Source organism: Protobothrops mucrosquamatus, unplaced genomic scaffold (assembly GCF_001527695.2).
Source record: "Protobothrops mucrosquamatus isolate PMUCROS unplaced genomic scaffold, P.Mucros_1.0 scaffold_294, whole genome shotgun sequence".
In the NCBI taxonomy this organism is placed as follows: Eukaryota; Metazoa; Chordata; class Lepidosauria; order Squamata; family Viperidae; genus Protobothrops; species Protobothrops mucrosquamatus.
Window position 1 is genome coordinate 1,547,321 of NW_015386370.1, and position 21,278 is coordinate 1,568,598.

At 38.9% G+C, this 21,278-nt stretch overlaps 1 protein-coding gene across 1 annotated transcript in view; it reads right to left on the reverse strand.

Annotated features, from left to right (window-relative positions):
- Window positions 1–18,715, reverse strand: part of LOC107302866 (dimethylaniline monooxygenase [N-oxide-forming] 1) — a 36,265-nt gene extending 17,550 nt beyond the window's left edge. Inside the window, exons 1-5 of the mRNA XM_015832025.1 lie at window positions 18,593–18,715; window positions 14,513–14,587; window positions 10,043–10,179; window positions 6,142–6,330; window positions 5,313–5,475 (exon numbers count right to left, since the gene is read on the reverse strand). Coding sequence (XP_015687511.1) covers window positions 5,313–5,475; window positions 6,142–6,330; window positions 10,043–10,174 — 484 coding nt within the window. The 5' untranslated portion in view covers window positions 10,175–10,179; window positions 14,513–14,587; window positions 18,593–18,715. The remainder of the gene's footprint in view (window positions 1–5,312; window positions 5,476–6,141; window positions 6,331–10,042; window positions 10,180–14,512; window positions 14,588–18,592) is intronic.
- Between the last annotated feature and the right edge of the window lie 2,563 nt (window positions 18,716–21,278).

Consider the following 21,278-nt stretch of genomic DNA (forward strand, 5'->3'; position numbering starts at 1 on the left):
GAGAGAGAGAGAGAGAGAGAGAGAGAGAGAGAGAGACAGAAGTGCAAGTGCCTCTCTCTCTCTCTCTCTCTCTCTCTCTTTCATGGGACTTGCCGGAGGGCCCTGGGAGGGCCGCATTTATATAGAGCAGGGAGGGCTGCTCGAGGGCCGGATTAAACCGGGCCGCGGGCCGCAAATGGCCCGCGGGCCGGACTTTGGACATGTCTGCTGTAACCTCTTCACCTTGAAAGCCCCACGATAAGTGACAATAGTTTGGGCCTCAGCTGCTGCATCATCAACAGGCAGCTGTTGATACGCTTGAGCCAGGTCAAGCTTAGCAAAAATCTTGCCCTCTTTGAGAGAAGCCAAAATGTGGCTCACTACAGGCACAGGATAAGCATGTTGCTGTAGAGCCTTGCTCAGCGTGCACTTGTAATCTGCACAAATACGAATGTCCCCATTTGCCTTTAAAGGCGTTACAATGGGAGTTTCCCACGGGCTAGAATCTACAGGCTCTAATATGCCTTGCTGGAGCAACTTGTCCAGTTCAGCATCAATTTTACCCTTAAGAGCAAATGGTACTCTCCTAGGTTTAACCCTAATGGGCTGTACAGCTGAATCTAGCTTTAGTGAAACTGGAGGTCCTTTGTAGGATCCTAACTCAGAACTGAACACATCTGCAAACTCCTTGCAGACATCTGCAAGGGTCTCTGTTTGCAACTTGTGCAGCCCTGTTACTTGGATTCCCAAGGCCTCAAACCAATCGAGTCCAATGAGACTCGTGCGCTCACCCCCCACAACCAGCACGTCTAGGGGGCCTGCAAAATTCTTATACTGTACCTTAAGGGTGGCCTCCCCCTTAACGCACACTTGAGAATTTTGAAAATCCGTAAGGATTACATTAGAAGGCCTTAGCGAAACTCGCTGGCCACTGCTGCTGCAGATTTTGTGAAATGTGTTGAGGGAAATTATGGATAGGGCAGACCCCGTGTCAAGTTCCATCAACAATGGAACTCCCTGCAATTTCACTTTAAGGGATAATTTCTTTTTAAGGGGTTTGTGTGTGCCTATTCTTAGAATATTCCTACGTGTTGCACAGAACCCCACCCTGTTTTGACTGGGCACCCTGGTACCTTTCAGACTCAATTCTTCCTTCGGTTGTGCCTTCTGTCGACCAAGGCAAACCGCAGCGATGTGGCCTTTCTTTCCGCACGCTCGGCAAATGGCAGAACGGAACCGACATTCCGCTCGCTTGTGGCGACCACCGCATCCGAAGCAATGGAGCTCAGCTGGGCCCTTGTCCTGACGATCTTTGGACCTCCTCCCAGCTGCTTGGTAAAGCTTGTCCACCTCTTCTTCAGGATCTTCTTCCGAATCCTCTCGCACGTCCTCCTTATGGATGGTGGCGGTCTCTGGAGCGCTTCGACNCTTCCTTAGCAAACAGCTTCTGCTGTAAGTCTCTGTTCCTCAGTCCGCACACAAAACGGTCACGCAGCCTTTCCTCTAAGTCCTTGAAATCACACGGTTTAGCTGCTCTTCGCAATGCTGCAATGAATTCTTTTGCAGATTCCCCAGCTCGCTGATCCCTCAGTTCAAATGTGTGCCTCCAAGCAATGACAGATTGCTTAGGCTGGAAGTGTTCTTTCAAAACTTTCTTCAAATCGGAGTATGAAACAGTTTCTAGCGAGGCCGGGGTGATTAGATTCTCGGCGATCTCAAAGGCGTCTTGCCCACAAACGCACAACATTGTGGCAGCCTTTAGACCTTCTTCCCTTATCTGATTTACGCGGAAGTAAGTCTCTACTCTTGCAACGTAAGATTCCCACTTCTCTGGGTGAGAGACATCAAATTCAGCTAACCGCCCAATTTTCGCCATGATCAGGAACAGGGTTTTTTTCAGCCACACTCACCCTCCAGCGATGCTGTACTGGCAGGATAGACGCTGACTTCAACGCCGTTGTTCCTCTTCCGGACTTCTTTGGGTGAGTCTTCAAGCTTTTCCTAGCTATTTAGACTGAATCCCACCTTCGTCGCCAGTGTTAATGGCGCTTGAAGCAATGCATTTCTAACATGTCTTTATTCTCTGACTACAGTCAACGAACAACCCGAGCAGAGGCACGCAGGCCTCTATTTATACCCTCTGATCCCCGGGCAATTTCAACCAATCACAGGCAGTCTTTTCCCGCTTTGCGCATGTGCACAAGGCCGGCGCCGCTCAGTCTGGTCCCGGGCAGCTTTTGCAAATGCCCGGGACTCTTGCATCGTCCCGAGCCTGCTTTTGCAGGCTCAGGACACAACACCATCTATTCCATGCGGCCGGCCTGGCGTAGTTTTAATTATGTTTTTAGTAAAGGTTTTTATATGGGGTATTTTAGAGCAGGCCTCTTATTTAATATTTATTGTGATTTTTATTATCGCCTGTTCACCGCCCTGAGTCCCGTAAGGGAGATAGGGCGGTATATAAATTTAAATAATAAATAAATAAATCCCTATGGTACAGGTATCTTTATATGTATACAATAAGTTTGTATCTTCACTAAAATGGGGAAGGTTTGTTTACTTAAAGGTTGTTTGAATTTGGATCAGTCTGAGAACTAGCTCTTACGCCCTTCCTCGTCTTAACATTGCAAATGTGGTCTCTATGTTTACAAAGTCCTTGGACAGCAAAGGTGATTAACAAGCAGGTACTGGAGTGCGTAACACCAAACATGTCACTAGAAAGCAAAATCACAAAATGGTCTCATTTACTTCACTGGAGCAAGCAATTATGTTTGGAAGAGTTTAGTGGTAGGCCATCAAAGAACATGGTGGCTGGGACTTTCGGTGGAGAAATGGCCAGCTAGCTGACACGCCCTGAGAGTCTCCTCTCTCTGGACTGTTCCAACTCAGCAACGAAGGAACAGGCTTCCTCTTGTTTATTTGACCCTCCTGGATTAGGGAGTGTCTTCAAATCATCCCTCAAGACCCTCTGATAACAGCAGCAGTCTGCGAGCCATTTTAAAAGTTGAGCTTTGGGACAGCGGGTGAGCTGAAGCTGGAGGGCGGGGCAGAAACCGCGTTGGAATTGGATAAAACAGCCGTTTTGGAATTTATTTTTCAAAAAGGACAATAAGCTGTGCCCTTCATTTCTTAATCAATTTATGAGCTTATTATCTTTATGAGCTAAAAGAGGCTCTCTTTAACTACATTTTAATACTCCTTTTTGAAACTATTCACATTTTTGAGACTTCTTTGTTGTTAAATAACAAGGGAAGAGGGTTGCTGAAGGCAGCCAAAGGAAGGAAGTGTGGAGTACTTTTTCTGGTGAAATATAAGGATAAAAGCTGTGACTTTTAATTTACATTTAAAATAATTCGTAGTTTTGTAGTGGGTGCTGTTGGTGGTTGAAATCTTCCGATTTTTATGAGCTCTGATTGGCCAGAAAAAGGAGAGAAAAAAGAAAGAAATAACATTTTCTGACCACTAGAGGGAGCTGAGGTCAAACATGAAGAAGTCTAATTCTGATTTGGAATCTGTTATTAAAGCGATAAAAGACATTTTTCAAAAGTCTATACAGAAAATCAAATATACAATAAACTCTCTAGGGTTTAAAGGAGATTTAAAAAGATTATCAACCCACTGTAGGAAACTATCAACTCACTGTGTTAACTCTACAAATACCGGATAATTCAAATAACCTAACTGTACCTTTGGAATATAAATCTGACACCAGTTTCTATTATGATGATGGTTTGAATAAAAGCCTCCTAGTGCAACTGAAACAAAAGTGTCAAGCGAATTTACAACTCTTAAGAAGAATACTGGCACGAAGTTGATGTTAAAATATATATTGTGTATATATGTGTATTATGTTTTGTTTTGTTTTGTTTGTCGGTTTAAATAATAAAAAATAATAAAAAATTTAAAAAAAAAAAAAAAAAAAGAAGGCAGGTTTGGGACTTTTTCCTTATAGACATCAACAAGGTGGAGAATTTTTTGAGAAAGAAAGATATGATTGATATCTTAGAGATGGAAACTTCACAGGCCGAGAACTCCTTGAAGAAAAATGACACCCTTGAGAGGAATAAAAACTCATTCTATGAAGACAAGCTGGAGGGAGTGACTTAAATTTAATGATCTAATTAGGATGGATTTTTATAAGTTTTGACATATGTATTGAAAAAAAGTATTAAGGTAGCTTTATATGTATACAATCCATTTGTAAATGTATGCCCTCTGGTGTTTTTTTTTTTTGCTGATGTTTTGTTTAGTTTTGTTTGTTTGTATGTTTGTTCCTTTTGTAAAACTGAGAAAGCCCTAATGTAGTTTTGTGCTTTGGGTATTGGGTTTAAAATGAAGAAGGGTTTTCTTTTGGTTGTTATTGTTTAGTTTTGTTCTGTTTTCACTTGTATATATAATATTTGAATATTGCTTAATGTTAGCAAAACTAACACTAGGGAAAGTGTTTTCTCCCTTTAAGGTTAAAAAAAATTGAATCCTTATTGAGGATTCTTTTAATATGAATCAGGATAAAGATTAATGAGTCAATAGAGGTATATATATTATCTCCCATAGCAATGTGAAGTAGAGATGCTTAAACTGATCCTTTTATCCAAAGATGAGAATATATTTACGTTAGCTACTATCTTGAAATTGCTTCCAGATTTTGTGCTTACAATGATAAAGAAAATGAAAACTTGATTTTGTTTTTGTTAATCAGATAGGTGTATTGTTATAGAAATGGTTTGTACATATTGTTGTGTAAAAGCAAAAAGTTGTGACTAATGTTATCTTCTACTGTGTTAAAGAGAGTCGGAAGTTGGTGCCTTTTTCTTTTTTAATTTGTTTGTATTTTATATTTTGATAAATCAATAAAATTATTTAAAAAAATAAAACAAAACAAAGAACATGGTGGCTGGACACTATCAAAGCTGACACCAGCCAGAGCATAGAAAAACTTAAAGAAATAGTGCAAGATTGGAAGATGTGGAGAGACCTGGCCCATAGAATTGTCAAGTCAGGCTTGACTTAACGGATAAAATCATCATCATCATCATCATCATCATCATCATCATCATCATCATCATCATCATCATGTTTACAAAGATACTTAAGTGTGTATGTACGTATATATTATATTGTCATTTCCTTAAGTATTGCAACCTGTAATTTAACAAATAAAACAGATGTATTAATGGCAAAAGTCATGAAGCACGTCTAGAGAACACAAGTTCAACAAAGTGACAATTGATCACTTCTTAAGAATTCTGCCCATGTGTTTTGAAAGTAAATATTAAACCTGGAGTACCTGATTGTGCATTTCAAATTAAATATATGCTTGGAAATAGATATACCTGGGTAACTGTTGAGTGGCAATAAAGGCTCAGTAAGGTAGCCCACACAAACCATCACAGCATCAAAAATGGTTGAGTTCTGCTTCCCATTGGCCTCCGTAACAACTTCCCACTGGCCAGTGTTAGAGAAATGAGGACACTTCTTTATACTGATCACTTTTGTCTGAAACATTTCCAGAAAATAATCAGTTGTGATAATCCAAAAAAAACCTGAACTTGTAAATACAGGTAGTCCTTGACTTACAGCCTCAATTGAGCCCAAAATTTATGTTGCTAAGTGAGACATTTGTTAAGTGAGTTTTGCCCCATTTTACAACTTTTCCTGTCACTGTTGTTAAGTGAATCATTGCAATTGTTAAGTTAGTAGCATCGTTGTTCAGTGAATTGACTTTCCTTGTCAGAAGGTTGCAAAAGCTGATCACATGACCCCATGACACTGCAACCTTCATAAATATGAGCCAGTTGCCAAGTGTCCGAATTTTGATCATGTGACCGTGGGGATGCTATAATGGTCATAAGTATGAAAAAATGTCGTAAGTCACTTTTTTCAATGTTGTAACTTTGAACGGTCACTAAATGAACTGTTGTAAATCGAGGACTATCTGTACATCTGACTTTATGTTCATCTGCATCTTTTTGGATTAGAAATAGATGAATGTACAAATGAAGGTGAACAAGTGAACAAGCCAAAATCATATATTTGCTCTGGAAAGTTTACACTTCGAGAGGCAAAGTCTGGATTTCAATTGCACTAAACCAAAGTCTCTAGAAATAAATGTATAGTTTTTTTTAATGTAAACATTCAGCTAATGATACTTTTAAAGCTTACCTTTAATTGAATGTATTTCTGGAGATCAAAATGTTTTGTATACATCCTCAGATATTCGAGGAGTTGGTGGTGGGATAAAAAGGATGGAAAGTTTTCTGGATATGGAAAATCTGTGAAGGCAGACATCTCCTTAGAGGTGTTACTAACCATTGACTTGTACACGCTAGGTCTTCCATCTTCAACATAGTCCTATCCATAAAATATTACAAGATTATGTATTAAAAAGCCAGTTCAGTATAGTAGTTAAGGCACCAGGCTAGAAACCAGGAGACCATAATGCATGGGCAGGATTCCAAAAGGAATTTGGAATCTAGGTTTCTTAATTTAAAAAAGGGGTAAAATGCAATTTCCTTGAGTTTAGACAGATTCAGGTAACATTTTCAGGCAAACTTCCATTTTCAGATCAAGCACAATACTTGTTATGAAGAGGATATGTGAGATGATTAAAGAAGGCTAATTACAATTCTATTATCTGTCGGCAATATCTGATAAAATACAAACATTTAGACCCAAAAAACTGGAAGGTGGCAAATAGATCAAATACTGTACAATACTTGAAAGCTGGGTATATTCTTTCATGATTCACCCACTGTGAATAAAAAATGGAACTTATTTTGCATAATAAAGGGCATAACAATAAAAATTAATTAATTAATTGATGTTGATGTTACTGTTCACATGATGTAACTCCTAAAAAGTTTATGCCTGGAGAACATTGAGGTTAATGAGACACTAACATGTAGAAAATTATGGGATTTTGCCATTATTTTGCAGTACCATCCTTTTTCCTTATATGAAGTATGTATGTGCTTGTGTGTGTGTGTTGTACAATAAGAATAGAATAGAGCTGGAAGGGACCTTGGAGGTCTTCCAGTCCAGCCCCCTGCTTAAGCAGGAGAACCTATACCATCTCAGACAAGTGATTGTCTAACCTCTTCTTAAAAATCTCCAGTGATGGAGCACCCACGATTATTGGGGGTAAGCTGTTCCACTGGTTAATTGTCCTCACTGTCAGGAAGTTTCTCCTTAATTCCAGGTTGCTTCTCTCTTTGATCAGTTTCCAACCATTGTTTCTCATCCTTCCCTCTGGTGCTCTGGTGAACAACGTGACCCACTCTTTCTTGTGGCAGCTTCTCAGATACTGGAATACTGCTATCATGTCTCCCCTATTTCTTCTTTTCTTTAGACTAGCCAAACCTAAGTCCTGCAGCCGTTCTTCATATGTTTTATTCTCCAGGCCTTGGATCATCTTAGTTGCTCTTCTCTGAAGGTCTCAACATCTTTTTTGTAGTATGGTGACCAAAATTGGTTGCACTATTCCAGGTGTGGTCTTACTAGGGTTTTGTAAAGCAGTACTAATACTTCATGTGATCTTGATTCTATGCCTCTGTTTATACAACCCAGGATTGTATTAGGTTTTTTGGCTGCTGCTGCACATTGAAGACTTAAGAGAAGACTTAGGGGAGAGCTAATAGCAGTCTTCCAATGCTTGAAGGGAAGACGGGTCAATTTATTCTTTATATAGCATCTGAAGGCAGGACAAGAGCAATGGGTGGAAGCTTTTCAGAGGGAGATCCAACCACGAAATAAGGAGGCATTTCCTGACAGTGAGAATGATTAATCAATAGAACAACTTGCTTCCTAAAGTTGAGAGTGCTTCATTGCTGGAGGTTTTCAAGAAAAGATTGGACAACTATTTTGGCAGGGGGTTGAACTAGAAGACCTCCCAGGTCCCTTCCAGCCTTATGATTCATTGATTCTATCCTTTGTCACTCATGCAACTTTAAATCTGTCTTTCTCCTTCTCTTGTCCCAATATCTATTCCAAAATATTCCTTGTTGCTGGTGTCCTGCAGCTGTTCTTCGTATGTTTTAGTCTCCAGGCCTTTGATCATCTTAGTTGCTCTTCTCTGAATTTTTTCCAAACGCTTAACGTCTTTTTTGTGATATGGTGACTTTTATGTTTTGAGGTTCGAGGCATGGAAGCACGAGACATTGTTGTAACCAAACTTCTTTATTTGCTCCTTAACTTCACTCAACTCTGCAAACAGGCACGCAGGCCTTTTATAGTCTTCCACCCCCCAGGCAGACCAGCCAATAGGGAAAACCCTTTCTTCGCGCCTTGTGCATGCGCATAAGTCCGGCGCCAGCCAGTCTGGTCCCGGGCAGCTTTTAGGTTGCCCGGGACAGTTTGCAACATTACTGGGCCTGCTGAGTTGCCTCATCAGGCCCAGATCACAACACTGACCAAAAGTGCCTGCAATATTCCAGGTGTGGTCTTACTAGGGTTTTATAAAGCGGTACTAATGCTTCGTGTGATCTTGATTCTATGCCTCTGTTTATACAACCCAGGATTGTATTAGCTTTTTTGGTTGCTGCTGCACACTGCTGGCTCATAGTCAAGTGATCGTTCACTAGGACTCCAAGGTCCCTCTCACAGTTACTGTTTTTGAGCCAGGTCTCACCCAATCTGTACTTGTACCTTTGATTTTTCCTGCCTAAATGTAAAACTTTGCTTTTCTCCACATTGAAACTCATTTTGTTGGATAGGGCCCATTGTTCAAGATTGTCCAGATCTTTTTGGATCCTGAGTTTGTCTTCTGGGGTGTTGGCTACTCCTGTCAGTTTGGTGTCATCTGCAAATCTGATGAGTTCCCCTTCAATTCCCTCATCTAAGTCATTTATGAAGATATTGTGGAGTACTGGGCCTAAGACGGGGCTTGTGATACCCCTGTCAGGGCCCACTTCAAAACCTCATCCCAAGAAAGCAGAACTCATGGAAGCAGTGTCTTCCAAAAGGAACCTTTATTAGGAGAAGCTGATAGCAGGCATAATAGACAGGGTCTGAGGATTTTCCGCTCAAATCAATAGGTTAAAAGAGTCCCAAGCAAACCCCACCCCAATAGTTCATCCGGTCAATTCAAATGGGCCAATCCCCAGGTGTTAAGTCTGTTGTGGGAAAGAGCTGATAACAGCGATCTGTCTCTGGCTTGTAGCAATGTTTGTTGGGTCTTCGCACCATCCCTTCCAAAACAGGAGATAAACCAGATGGCCAGAGGTGCATTCCTTTCCCCCCCCCTTTCAAGCTGACATCAAGGGGAGACAGTTCAAAGAGCAAGTATTCAGAGACAGCAGAAGAATTACATTGTAGTGATAGAGAGAAACAAAGAGGCAGCCCTCGGCGTCTTCCCCCCCCCTTCCAGTAGTATGGCAGAACCCAGAATAATAGAAGAAATAGAAGTAGGAAGAGTCCCTTTAACAATATGGGTTCTGACAACCCTACTGCTTACTTCTCTCCATGTGGCTGTAGTGCCATTGAGGACTACTCATTGAGTACAGTTTGTCAGCTAACTACAGATCCATCTGGTGGTAATGTTGTCTATTCCACCTTTTTCTAGCTTGCCAAGGTTGTGGTCTACTTTGTCAAATGCCTTACTGAAATCTAAGTTTCAGCATTTCAGTGGTCTACTAATTTAAGATTGGTTTGGCAGGTCTGTTTTTAACAAACCCGTGCTGGCTACTGGTTATGACTTTGTTTGCTTCTAGTTGTTCACAGATCTGTTTTTTGATTATCTTTTACAGTTTGTTCTATTTTCTATCTGTATAACATATGATCTGATTTAAAGAAAGAATTGGGGAAAATAGTTATTAAGTACAATTATTAAATATTTTGTGAATATTTTGAAATTATTGGTAGGGTAAATATATTGAATACTTTTCATCAGGACCTGCTAAGGGAAAAATAGTTTTATTTATCAGTTAATTTGCTGTTTAAATAATAAAACCTGTAATAAAAGCCACCCTCACATAGTCCAAACATTCAGTTGTCTCTTTTCATAGTTAAGCAACATAACACATGGGCATGGTAGAGATGGGTCTACACTCTACTGTCATTAACTTACTGTGAATCGCCACAATCCCCCTATGTCATCACTTTGTTCAAAACAGGTTGGCTCCAGTCCCTCTTCCAGGCAGCACTTAATGGAGGTCAGTCCGCTCACACCGGCTCCAACAATGGCTACTTTTTTCACCATGGCTTCTTGAAGCAAGAAGAGCAGAAACATATGGGGTTACTATTTTAAAAAATGAAAGTAGCTTCCTGTTTCAACTTGTCATGACAGCTGGCTGGACCTTTCTTAAAAATTGTGTTTAAATTACACTTTCAGGTCTGAATTCTGATTTCCTCTGGGTAGAATACAGAATAACACAGTTGGAAAGGACCTTGGAGGTTTTCTAGTCCACCCCCTACTCAAGCAGGAGACCTCATACTATTTCAGACAAATGGTTGCCCAGTCTCTTGTTAAAAACCTCCAATGATGGAGCCTACAACTTCTGAAGGCAAGCCATTCTATTGATTAATTGTCCTCACTGACCGGTAACTTCTCCTTAATTCTAGGTTGGATCTATCTTTTTTAAGCTTCCATCTGTTACTTCTTTTCCTGTCCTCAGGTGCTTTTGAGAACAGGTTGATCCCCTCTTCTTTGTGACAGCTCCTCAAATATAGGAACACAGTTATCATGTCATCCATAGTTCTTAATTAAACTACTAGACAATACCAGTTTCTGCAACTGTTCATCGTATGGTTTAGCTTGCACTCCCCTAATAACCTTTCTTGCTCTTCTCTGTGCTCTTTCTAGAGTCTCAACATATTTTCTGCATTATGGTATTCCAAATGTGACCTGACTAATGCAGTATAAAAGAGTGCTAATGCTTGACATGATCTTGATACTATCCCTCTTTTATGCAGTCTAGGACTGTATTGGCCTTTTTGGCAACTGCAGGATACTGCTGTTAATTGTTGTCTATTAGAATTCCCAGACCCTTCTCACAGTTACTGCTATTGAACCAAGCACCGCCTATTCTATATCTATGCATTTGGTTTTTCTTGCATGTGAAAAACCTTATTTTTCTCACCACTGAACTGCATTTTGTTGGATAGGGCCCAATGTTCAAGTCTGTCAAGATCCTTTTGGATGTTGAGCCTATCTTCTAGAGTGTTGGCTATTCCCCCCAGCTTGGGGGGATTAAAAAGGGTGCATAATTGAAAAGAGGTTTGCAGGAAGTTCCATTTCATTAATGGATTGTTGGTACAATTCACATGGCCTGTTAATAGCTTATCATTTACTAGAATTCTTGCAAAAAAATGTGGAACAGGATAAATGCTTTCATTATGCCTGATCCATGCCCAAGCTTGGTATATGATCTTCTGAGACAAACTGTGGCAAATAACCCATACGATATGGTAGTATATGTATTCTCATTGTTTACTCTTATTTCTAAAGACACAGACATTCAGATATGATGAATTGTATTGATTATTCATATTTTGATTATCTTTAGTATAACTTAAATGCAGTATAGTCATTTTTGAATATAAATGGAAGATAATTAGAAAAATTTATAGGAGGCAGAAGAACAGGTAAAAGTAGGTCATGAAGGTATAAATCAAGGAATTGTGCAGAGAAATAGAATTAACTGACCAGGAGACTCTAGTCTGAAAGAAAGAAATAACTAGATATAAGCAGTAATTGTATGATTCTCAGGGACAGTCAATCTAATCAACATTAGCAAACACTTTTGAGGTAACAGGTGCTGGCCTGGGGAAGGACACCATATTACTAAGCAAAGCCTCCTTTGTTGCATGATTGTGTGTATTAGAAGGAAAATTGCTCTTAAATGCATCTTTTTAATACAGCCAGGTGATGTTCTCAGCTTGGGCTGTTTAATCTCTCTGCATATCTATCTTGCAGAGCAGGACTATCATTCAGATTTGTATAGGATACAGATATGGTCAGATAAACAGAATAGTGTCTTAGCTTTATGCATAAGAATTCTGTGCACAACAGTGCATATTATTGGAGACATGTCAGTAGTCAAATATATTTTGGCAGATTTCATATTGAGTCCCAAGTTTCTTGGAAATGAAAGTGAGAAGCGATTTACTTATTACACTCACAAAAGATCAAAATATTCTATTTGGGTTAGTTTACAGTGTTTCAGGATATGATAAATTAATATATAGCAAATTATTATACATGCCTAACAGGGTGAAGACTGAACAGTCATATCTGTACCAATAGGAAAGTTGATATTAGTCAGGTTAAGGTATTGAAGCGCTTGTGAGTTAGAAAAATAACACAGAAGATGAGATATATAGAAGAAGAAAAAAGGAGGAACCTTGTCGTAGTTTGTCCCAAGAATAAACTTTATGTTATGTTTAATAACCTTTCAAAAGAAAGTCACTTGAGGTACTATAAGTAGTCATCAATACGAGGGCAATTTGGAAATAAACCTCTGTTTGGTTATCAATGACAGATACTCGCAAATACAGAACTTGCATTATACACCTTAGAAAACTACAACATTACATTACTTTTCAACATAATCACCATTCAAATTGAGGCCATTGTCATAATGTCTTACAAGGTTTGAAATTCCTTCTGCAAAAATATCTGCCACCTGGGAATGAAGCCACCCTGTAACAGCATTGTGAAGTGTGTTGTCATCGTCAAACCGGTGCAACACAAGCCATTGTTTCTTTTAAAAAACTGGTTCATTTTCAATTGATCTAGCAGACGAGTCAACTGCAACACAACCTTCTCCTTCCACTCCTCACTGCCTACTGAACTACTGTGCACGGCGCCATAGGACGGGCATTGCTATGGCGCACATGCTCAAACAGAGGTTTATTTCTGAATTCCCCTCATATAAGTATCCAAAACTTGTAAAGGCATAGATATTATCCTCCTAAACCCAGGGTGTTGTAATTCATGCCTTTAAAGCTTGACAGAGTAATACTGAGGGCTCCAGAATCTCTCTGTGCTTTCATATAAACCAGGCTTGATTAGTGTGGAAATATTTATAACTTAACATTCTAAAATATCTTAATTAGCCATTAAGTATTTATCGAAGACTAAAGCTCCGTTTTTTATATAGGATGTAAAGGAGGGAAATGTTCCACCAATGTTCAGTGTTAATAGTTTTCTACCATTAAAGCACAGGGGCCAAATATAAAAGATTCTATGTCCTGCCCCGCCACGAGGAATGATATGGATAGGAAAAAGGGCATACATAGTCAGAGGGAAAGATAACTGTGGTCAGTTCCTTTCCTATTAATAAATGCATAGTTGAGAGTATTCAAGTGTAGTCTTTCTGTCTTCCAGATGACAAGTGTGGCCAACATTCCTTTTCACAACTCTATAAGGCATAGGAGATTCCTCCCCTATCAATTACCATATCACTGATGACATCTTATTGGCAACTGATGCACTCCATCACATGATATGGTAGTATGGTGAAAGAAAGCATTCAGCTGAAAAGACTGTAGTGTCTGAGTTGGCTGGCAGTCCTTCTGTTTGCTTTCCTACTTCTTTTTGCTGAAACACTTAAATTCTTATCTTGAAAATATTGCATAACTTTTTGAAAATGGATTGTTCCCAGCCATTTGGAAATCCCTCATTACAAAATTAATTGAGTTTCAGGATCTTGAGGTTTTCCTGCACTGTTGACTTAAATCTGTACATTTAAAATATCACCTGGATCAGCTATAGTCCTCATGAAATCAAAATCCTCTCACAGTTAATTTTTAACTGATAATGAGTTGGCATTTCAACTTTCAGTTAGAGTACAATCAGCTTGTCAATCAGAAATAGTAGCTAGGAAGCTGTACTAATTGTTAGAAAGGTATGGCTGTTTTTCTGTATTGAAATTAAATGGAATTCTGCTAATAACAAAATTACACAGATATATTTATTCTTAATACAATTTGAGACAGAATAACATTTGTTTTCCATTCCTTAAAGAGATTTTGTTTTCTAAATGTTAAGTGCAATACACACTGCCTTGGTTTAGAGCAGGGACAACTTTAATATGTATGGACTTACTCCCAGAATTCTAGGAGTTGAATGGGTGGGATAGCTGCTCATACATCTTAAAGCCAAGTTTGAAAAAAAAATAGTTTAGAGAAACAGTTGATAGTACACATATTTCCCAGTAAGAGAATTGGGCAGAGCTGCCGTTGTGATGAAACAACATATAGAGATGGGACAGGGTTGATTATAAGAAAATTATAAGAAAAACAGCCATACCTTTCTAACAATTACTACAGCTTCCTAGCTACAGGAAAAGAGAGCAATATTGTAATAATACTAATATTTAGATGTAAAGTGTAGGAATTTTTATACATGGGAAAAGAAGCAATTAGCAGAATATTGTCATACATATATTGACATATATGAAATTATAAGAGAAAATCATAATAATTATACACAATATTAGCAGAACCCAAAGACTGAGGTGATGAATATAATTAAATCAAAGATGAAAATTAAGCATGAACAGAAGAATTAATACATTTAAAAATAGAACAATACCTTTATTATGACAATTTCAGATGTCTAAAAAGTATGCAGGCTTTCAAGTTCTCCAGAACTTTTCTTCATGCAAGACTACAAACATAGTAATCAGTTAGTAGATAACATGAAGAAAAAAATGATGATAAACATAATTCTGCAGTTACATTTTTTGTATGGTATGGTATACCATTTTCATGGTATTTTGGTTAAAAATTTAAGGATTGGCATATCCACAGATGGGCTCATCCACAAATATATGCAATAGTCTTAAAATAAACCTTTTTTTTTAACAGAAGGAACAATATGCCAGTAGGTATGAAGTACAATGTCTATTTCTTAGCTAAGTCATAGGAAACTTTTTTGTGCTGGACATCCATTTAAAAAATTTGAAAATATGAGGTAAATGGGTGGGAAAACTGCTCATAAAATGGCTGGCACATGTGGCTGGCACAATACACAAAGAAGGTTCTACTTTTTCTAATACCCTGAAATACCTCTAATATGATCATCTTGCCTTTGCCTGTTCTCTGGGCAGTGGGTGCCTCCAAGCAAGGTACTTATTGGAATACCCTTCCCTCTGTTTTTATTATGACTAATGTCCATGCAAGGTACAGAAATAAGGATGCTGTCAGAGATTTTATTGTATGTTGATGCCAAATTATTTTCTTAATTAAAATATTTGTTAAGCTAGAAAAGAAATATGAGAAAGTAGTGGACTTCCAGTTTGCCGACGTGGCTGCCACAGACGTTTAGAAGGCAAGCTCCGTCTTCCACGTCTGATTTCGCACTGCTGGGGGACCCTGGAAAGGGTTGAAAGTCGCCCTGTAAAGGCGACCAACAAGGAGGGGATCCCCGCTTGATCACAGGTGGACAGTAGCCCTTCCGCTCGATCTGGGACAGCCCTCCAAACCAGCAGATGAAAGACCGGCCATAGAAATATGGCTCATCACTAGGCTGCAGACAGCCAAAGTCAAATCTACCACCAGACACTCATAAAGCAGCGCAGATGAGACTGGGTGAGATCTACCTTTCTTTAATCCTAACTACTTTTTTCTACCTGCATAAGCTGCCTAAAGTACTTTTCCCCCTGTGGAGAGGGAAGGGAGATTCTATCCCACCCTCTAAAAACAGCGGCGACTGATTATCCAGGGGAGTTTAAAATGTTGCAAGAATAACTTGATTCTAACTGGATTTTTATCTTTTCAAAATTTGTGGACTAAAAGACTTTTTATTCTTATAGAAGATTTGGGTTTTCACTTACAAAAAAGAAGTAAAATTGGAAAAAGGATTATAAAAATTTTGGACTTAAAAGAAAACTCTAAATGGTATGGGTGACATCTTGTGGCTAAACCTGATATTACAACTTGTTATTGCTTAAAAGAGACTTGTCTTGCAGCCCAAACTATAGATAAGACTTTGTAATATTGACAGATATCAGCTGTGAGAAACCCAGCTGTGTTCTATACTCAGTGACAAAAAAAATTTCATTCTCTGATTGTAAAACTTTTAACTTAACATATTAATAAGAGAACATGGATGAAGATCAGGAACATATTCTCTTTATGTTGAAAGCAATTTATGAAACTATTCTTACAGCTACTGATGAAATAAGAAGTTACAGAAAAGAACAAGATGTCAGCCTAGATATACGAACCCAAACTTTGAGTACAACTACAAAATCAACTACATAATAGAAGAAGTGGAACAATTAAATACAATGATAGAAGATTCAACTGATCAACAAACACAGTTAATGGAAAACCCAGAAAAGGGACTGACAACATGGAAAAGGGAAAAGACTTTCTATATAAACTAGAAGAAACCTGAGGATCAAGAAGAAGAACAGACAGAAGGGAAGATAAACACTTCAGGACAACCATGTTGAGATGGAAAAATAGAGAGACGATTTGTTAGTCCTTTCAAAAAAATGGTAACTGGATGGCTTTTTCTACTTCAAACAATATACATAACAACACAGGGAGACTTATTTGATGACTTAAAAGCATGGTCATGGAAGGCGAGTTGGCAAAGAAAGAAAGCTAGAATAAGACTGAAGAAAATTGGGGTTTTGACTTATCAGTGAGAGTTAAAATAGAACATACTCAAATAGATAAGATGTGTATTTTGAATACTAGATTTTGTTATGAGCTGAGATAAAACCTGGAAGTATAAATATTAATAGTTAAATTTGAATATTGATTTGCTTATAAAGGTTGAATGTAAAAGTAATTAAGATATATATAAGCTAAAAATCCATTGATGAATGTAATAAATATGTTTTACTTAGCTGTTATAATAAAACCTATTAGCTTAAATATGAGATAGTAGACATTAAGAGAAAAAGAGAGGAAGTATTAAATGTTGAATTAAGAGAAATTTTGGTTATTAAATTTAAGACATTTGGAAAGTAACAGAAAATAAGAATGTTATACTGTATTATTAATTAGCTGATGTAAAATGGTGAGAAATTGAACATATTCAAATAGATAAGATGTGTATCCTGAACATTTGATTTTGCAATGAATTCTGATAAAGGGAATTGTGGTTATTTAAACTTGGAAATTATAAATGTTAAATTTAAATATTAATGGAAAACTAAAAATTGGGAAAAACTAATTAGGACATTGATTGTCTATAAAGATTGAATGTTAAAATAACTAGGATATGTATAAACTAAAAATTATTGATAAATGTAAAAAAGTTATTTTTATTCAATCGATATAATAAGAATTGTATTAGTTTAAATATGAGACAGTAAATACTAAAGGGAAAAGAGAGGAAATATTTAATGTAGTAGTTTGAGACTCGTATTAAAGATACTTGTATATTATTGAATTATCGATTAACTCAGCTGCCACATTGCTTTTTAAATATTTAAATGTAAAATTAGAAAATCAATAAAATTTTCTTTAAAAAAAAAGAAATATGGGAAAGTAATACTGTATGTGGCAAGATTATTGTGCACACAAAATTCGGGAAATCATAAATTGCCCAGACTAGAAGATTGGATTATAAAATGGATGGAGCTTGCAGAAAGGCAAAGCAGACCGATTTGATCAGGGAAAATATAATAGAGATTTTAAAGGATTGGAAATCTCACAGAAGTTTTGCTGAAAGAAGAAAAGATGTTTATTGTATTGAAAAATTCTCATAAAAATTTTGTAAACCACTTTAAAATATCAATTATCTATCTATCTATCCATCCATTAATTAGATTATAAGACCTTCAAGGGAAAGAGCCATGACTCTTAACTGGTTGCTTATATCCCCAACTATAAGCAAGCTAAGAATTAAGCCCTGGATTCAAAACTTGCCCTTAAAAGAATATGTAGTTTAAAGTGCCAGACTTCTCCTAGGATGTGAAAAGTGAATGATTTGTAAAGAAGTAGAGAACCAGCTCACATACATACATCTGGAGTTTCCACAGAATTTCTTTTGGTGACCTCATTGGCTACCTCCTCTGGATATAAATTTAAGTTACTGGGCCTATTGCAGCCTAATATATTCAGCCAAACCCTTTATTAATTTCATGTACAGAAATTTGTGGACAGCCAACATGGTGAGGTAGTTTAAGCAGCTGTAAAAGGAGTGGGCAAACCCTGGTTTTAGTCCCCATTTAGGCATGACAACCAGCTAGGTTACTTTGGTTATGCCTTGCCCTCTTAGCCCTAATTAGTTTCAGGCTCTGTGACCTCCTGGCTGGAAAATCATCATAAGTTTCATTGTAAGAACTAGGTGAGTACAGTATGAAAACAAGGAAACCCTGCAACTAAGCAGAACAAATGCTATGAATATGAGCTGAAATTGATTGTCAATACATATAGTATTTCTACAAAGTATACAATATATCATCATAAACACATACAAAAGTACTTTCTGTATTCAAAACTGCTGTAAAGGCAAATTATAGATATTCTGGTCAATTGGCAAAATTAATCCTCCCCATATTATATAATTCTGAAAAACAATAGAAAGGATTTTAGTGGTAAATCAATCCCTAGCTACATTCAGCAGCAAAGTTTTATTTATTCCCATTATGCATATATTTTTATTTTGGAATGTCTCTAGCAGAAGACTGACAGATTGTCACAATCTTACCTCATTTCATAAGCCCCCATTCAAATCTTCTTCGATTTCACAGGGTTGCATAAGTTGCTTTGAAGGAATTACTTTGAAATGCAGACGGCACAGTACTGCAATGAATATGTGTAAAGTATGTTGCAAGACTGTGTGGAAGGGTGGAACTGCTTTTTCTGAGAGGACAAAACAAACATTCTTTTGATTAATATTGCATTACACAAGAGAACTTTGTAAACTGACATGATCAGCATGTGGAAAGAAGCTGTTTAATCAGATTTAAAATGATGAGAGGAGTCTGACATTTGAGCCAAGAAAAAAAAAGATAACCCTGGGCATCTCTTGAGAGATACAGTTCCCCCCCACACGTATTAAACACCTATTTAGCTAGAGTTTAACACCAGAAGGTTTCATTGCAGACAGTAGCAAAAACATTCCACGCTTAAATATTATGGTTAAGGACTTGTCTGGAATGCTAGGTTGTCCCATCAACAGAATAGGCAAACAACTGTTTCTGAAGGCATAAATGGATGATATCACCTTCTTTCAATCCTCTGCTCATCTTCAAAACGACCTCAGGGTTCATTTTTTTCTTCTACTTTTTCTATTATATTGCCTCAAGCATTCCTGTCTGTTTGGGATAGCATGATTTAGTTTATTGCAGGCTAATTCTAATATTTGATTGATTTCACATTATACTAGTTCTACAGTATTCCCTAGTCTACTAAGTTAAGAAGTCTATCGGAGAAAGAGATAAATTCGGCCGGCATGAATTGTTTGTGACAATCTCATGGCGTCTCCTCATAATTGTAATATGCCCATCCTACTCACAAAATCCTAATTCCAGAAGACAGGCTTAAGATACAGAAGGATCTTGACAAACTTGAATATTGGGCGCTATCTAACAAAATGAAATTCAATGGTGAAAAAAGTAAGGTTTTACATTTAGGCAAGAAAAACCAAATGCACAGGTATAGTATAGGTGGTACTGTTGTGTCCTGAGCCTGCAAAAGCAGGCTCGGGACGTTGCATTGGTCCCGGGCATTCCAAAAGCTGCCCAGGACCAGACAGAGCGGCGCTGGCCTTGTGCGCATGCGCAAGGCGCGAAACGCTCTGTTCCTATTGGTTGACACTGTACGGGCTTCTGGCCATATAAAAAGGCCTGCGTGCCTTTTGCTTTTGCTTGGTTGTTGTGGAAGAGAATAAAGCGTTTGTTTAACATCGCCATGTGTCTTCATTACTCACTCGCAAACGAAGTACACAACACTGGCGATGAGGATGGGATGCCTTTGCAAGCTAAAAAAAAATTTAAGACTTACCCAGGAAGTCTGAAGAGGGGAAGACAGCATTTGAACCAGCGTCCCAGCCTGCCAGTACAGTGTCGCTGGAGGTTGAGCTCGGCTAAAGAACCCTTTTCCCAAACTACAGCCTGCAGAGGAAGTGAGTGGTGAAGGTCGTAAAGTTTATGATGTCGAAGATTGGCCGTTTGATTGATTTCGATGTCTCCCACCCAGAGAGATGGAATTCCTACATAGCACGGGTGGAGAACTACTTCAGAGTAAATCAGATTAGAGAAAACGGCCTGAAGGCAGCAACTCTTTTGTGTGCCTCTGGACAAGAAGCTTTTGACATCGCAGAAACTTTGGTGGCCCCTTCACCTCTGGAGTCAGTAACATATGCTGACTTGAAGAAAATGTTGAGGGAGCATTTCCAGCCGAAATTATCCGTCATTGCTTGGAGGCACGCGTTCGAGCAGAGAGACCAGAGGCCAGGTGAATCTGCTGCGGACTTTATTGCGGCCTTAAGGCAAGCAGCCAGACCGTGTGAGTTCAAGGATCTGGAAGAGAGGCTGCGAGATAGATTCGTCTGTGGCTTAAGGAGCAGAGACAGCAAAAGATTTTTGCAAGAGAAGATGTCTCCTTCCAAGATGCGTTGTGAGAGGTGGCAGCTGAAGAAGCAGCAGGCGTGGCTGTGAAGGCCCTGCGCCTCGCCAGGAATCCTCCTGACACAGCTACCGTCCATCAAGAGGACGCTCGAGAAGGATCAGAGGAAGATCCTGAAGAGGAGGTCGACAGACTCCATCAGCCAGCGGAGAGAAGGCAGAAGGGACGTCCGGTCAAGACCCCAGCATCGCTTCAATGCTTCGGGTGCAGAGGACGCCACAAGCGAGCTGACTGCAGGTTTCGCTCTGCCATTTGCAGGGCATGTGGCAGGCAAGGCACATTCAGAAAGGTAACATTAAGTCACACTTTATACTGCACCAGGCATGTCAAACACAAGGCCTGGGGCCTGGATGAGGCCTGCGAAGTGGTTTCATGTGGCCCGCAAAGCCCTCCAGGAAACAGTGAGGGAAACGGCCCTCGCTGCCTTGGCCCTGGCCCAGGCTGGTCGGGAGCCAATGTACAATTTTGTGGTGGCCATCTATGCTGAAACGCAGTCAGTCTTAGCTCCACAAGCTGTCTGGAAACAGCGAGGAACCAGCCCCTGCCGCGTCGGCCCCACCCCCTGGAGTTTGGAGATGTGTTTAGTTCAGAGCTAGGATCCTACAAGGGGCCTCCCATTTCGCTACGGTTAGACCCAACCATCACGCCCATCAGGGTTAAGCCAAGGAGGGTACCTTTTGCCCTCAAGGGTAAGATTGATGCTGAGCTGGACAAATTGCTCCAGCAGGGCATTCTAGAACCTGTGGATTCTAGTCCATGGGAAA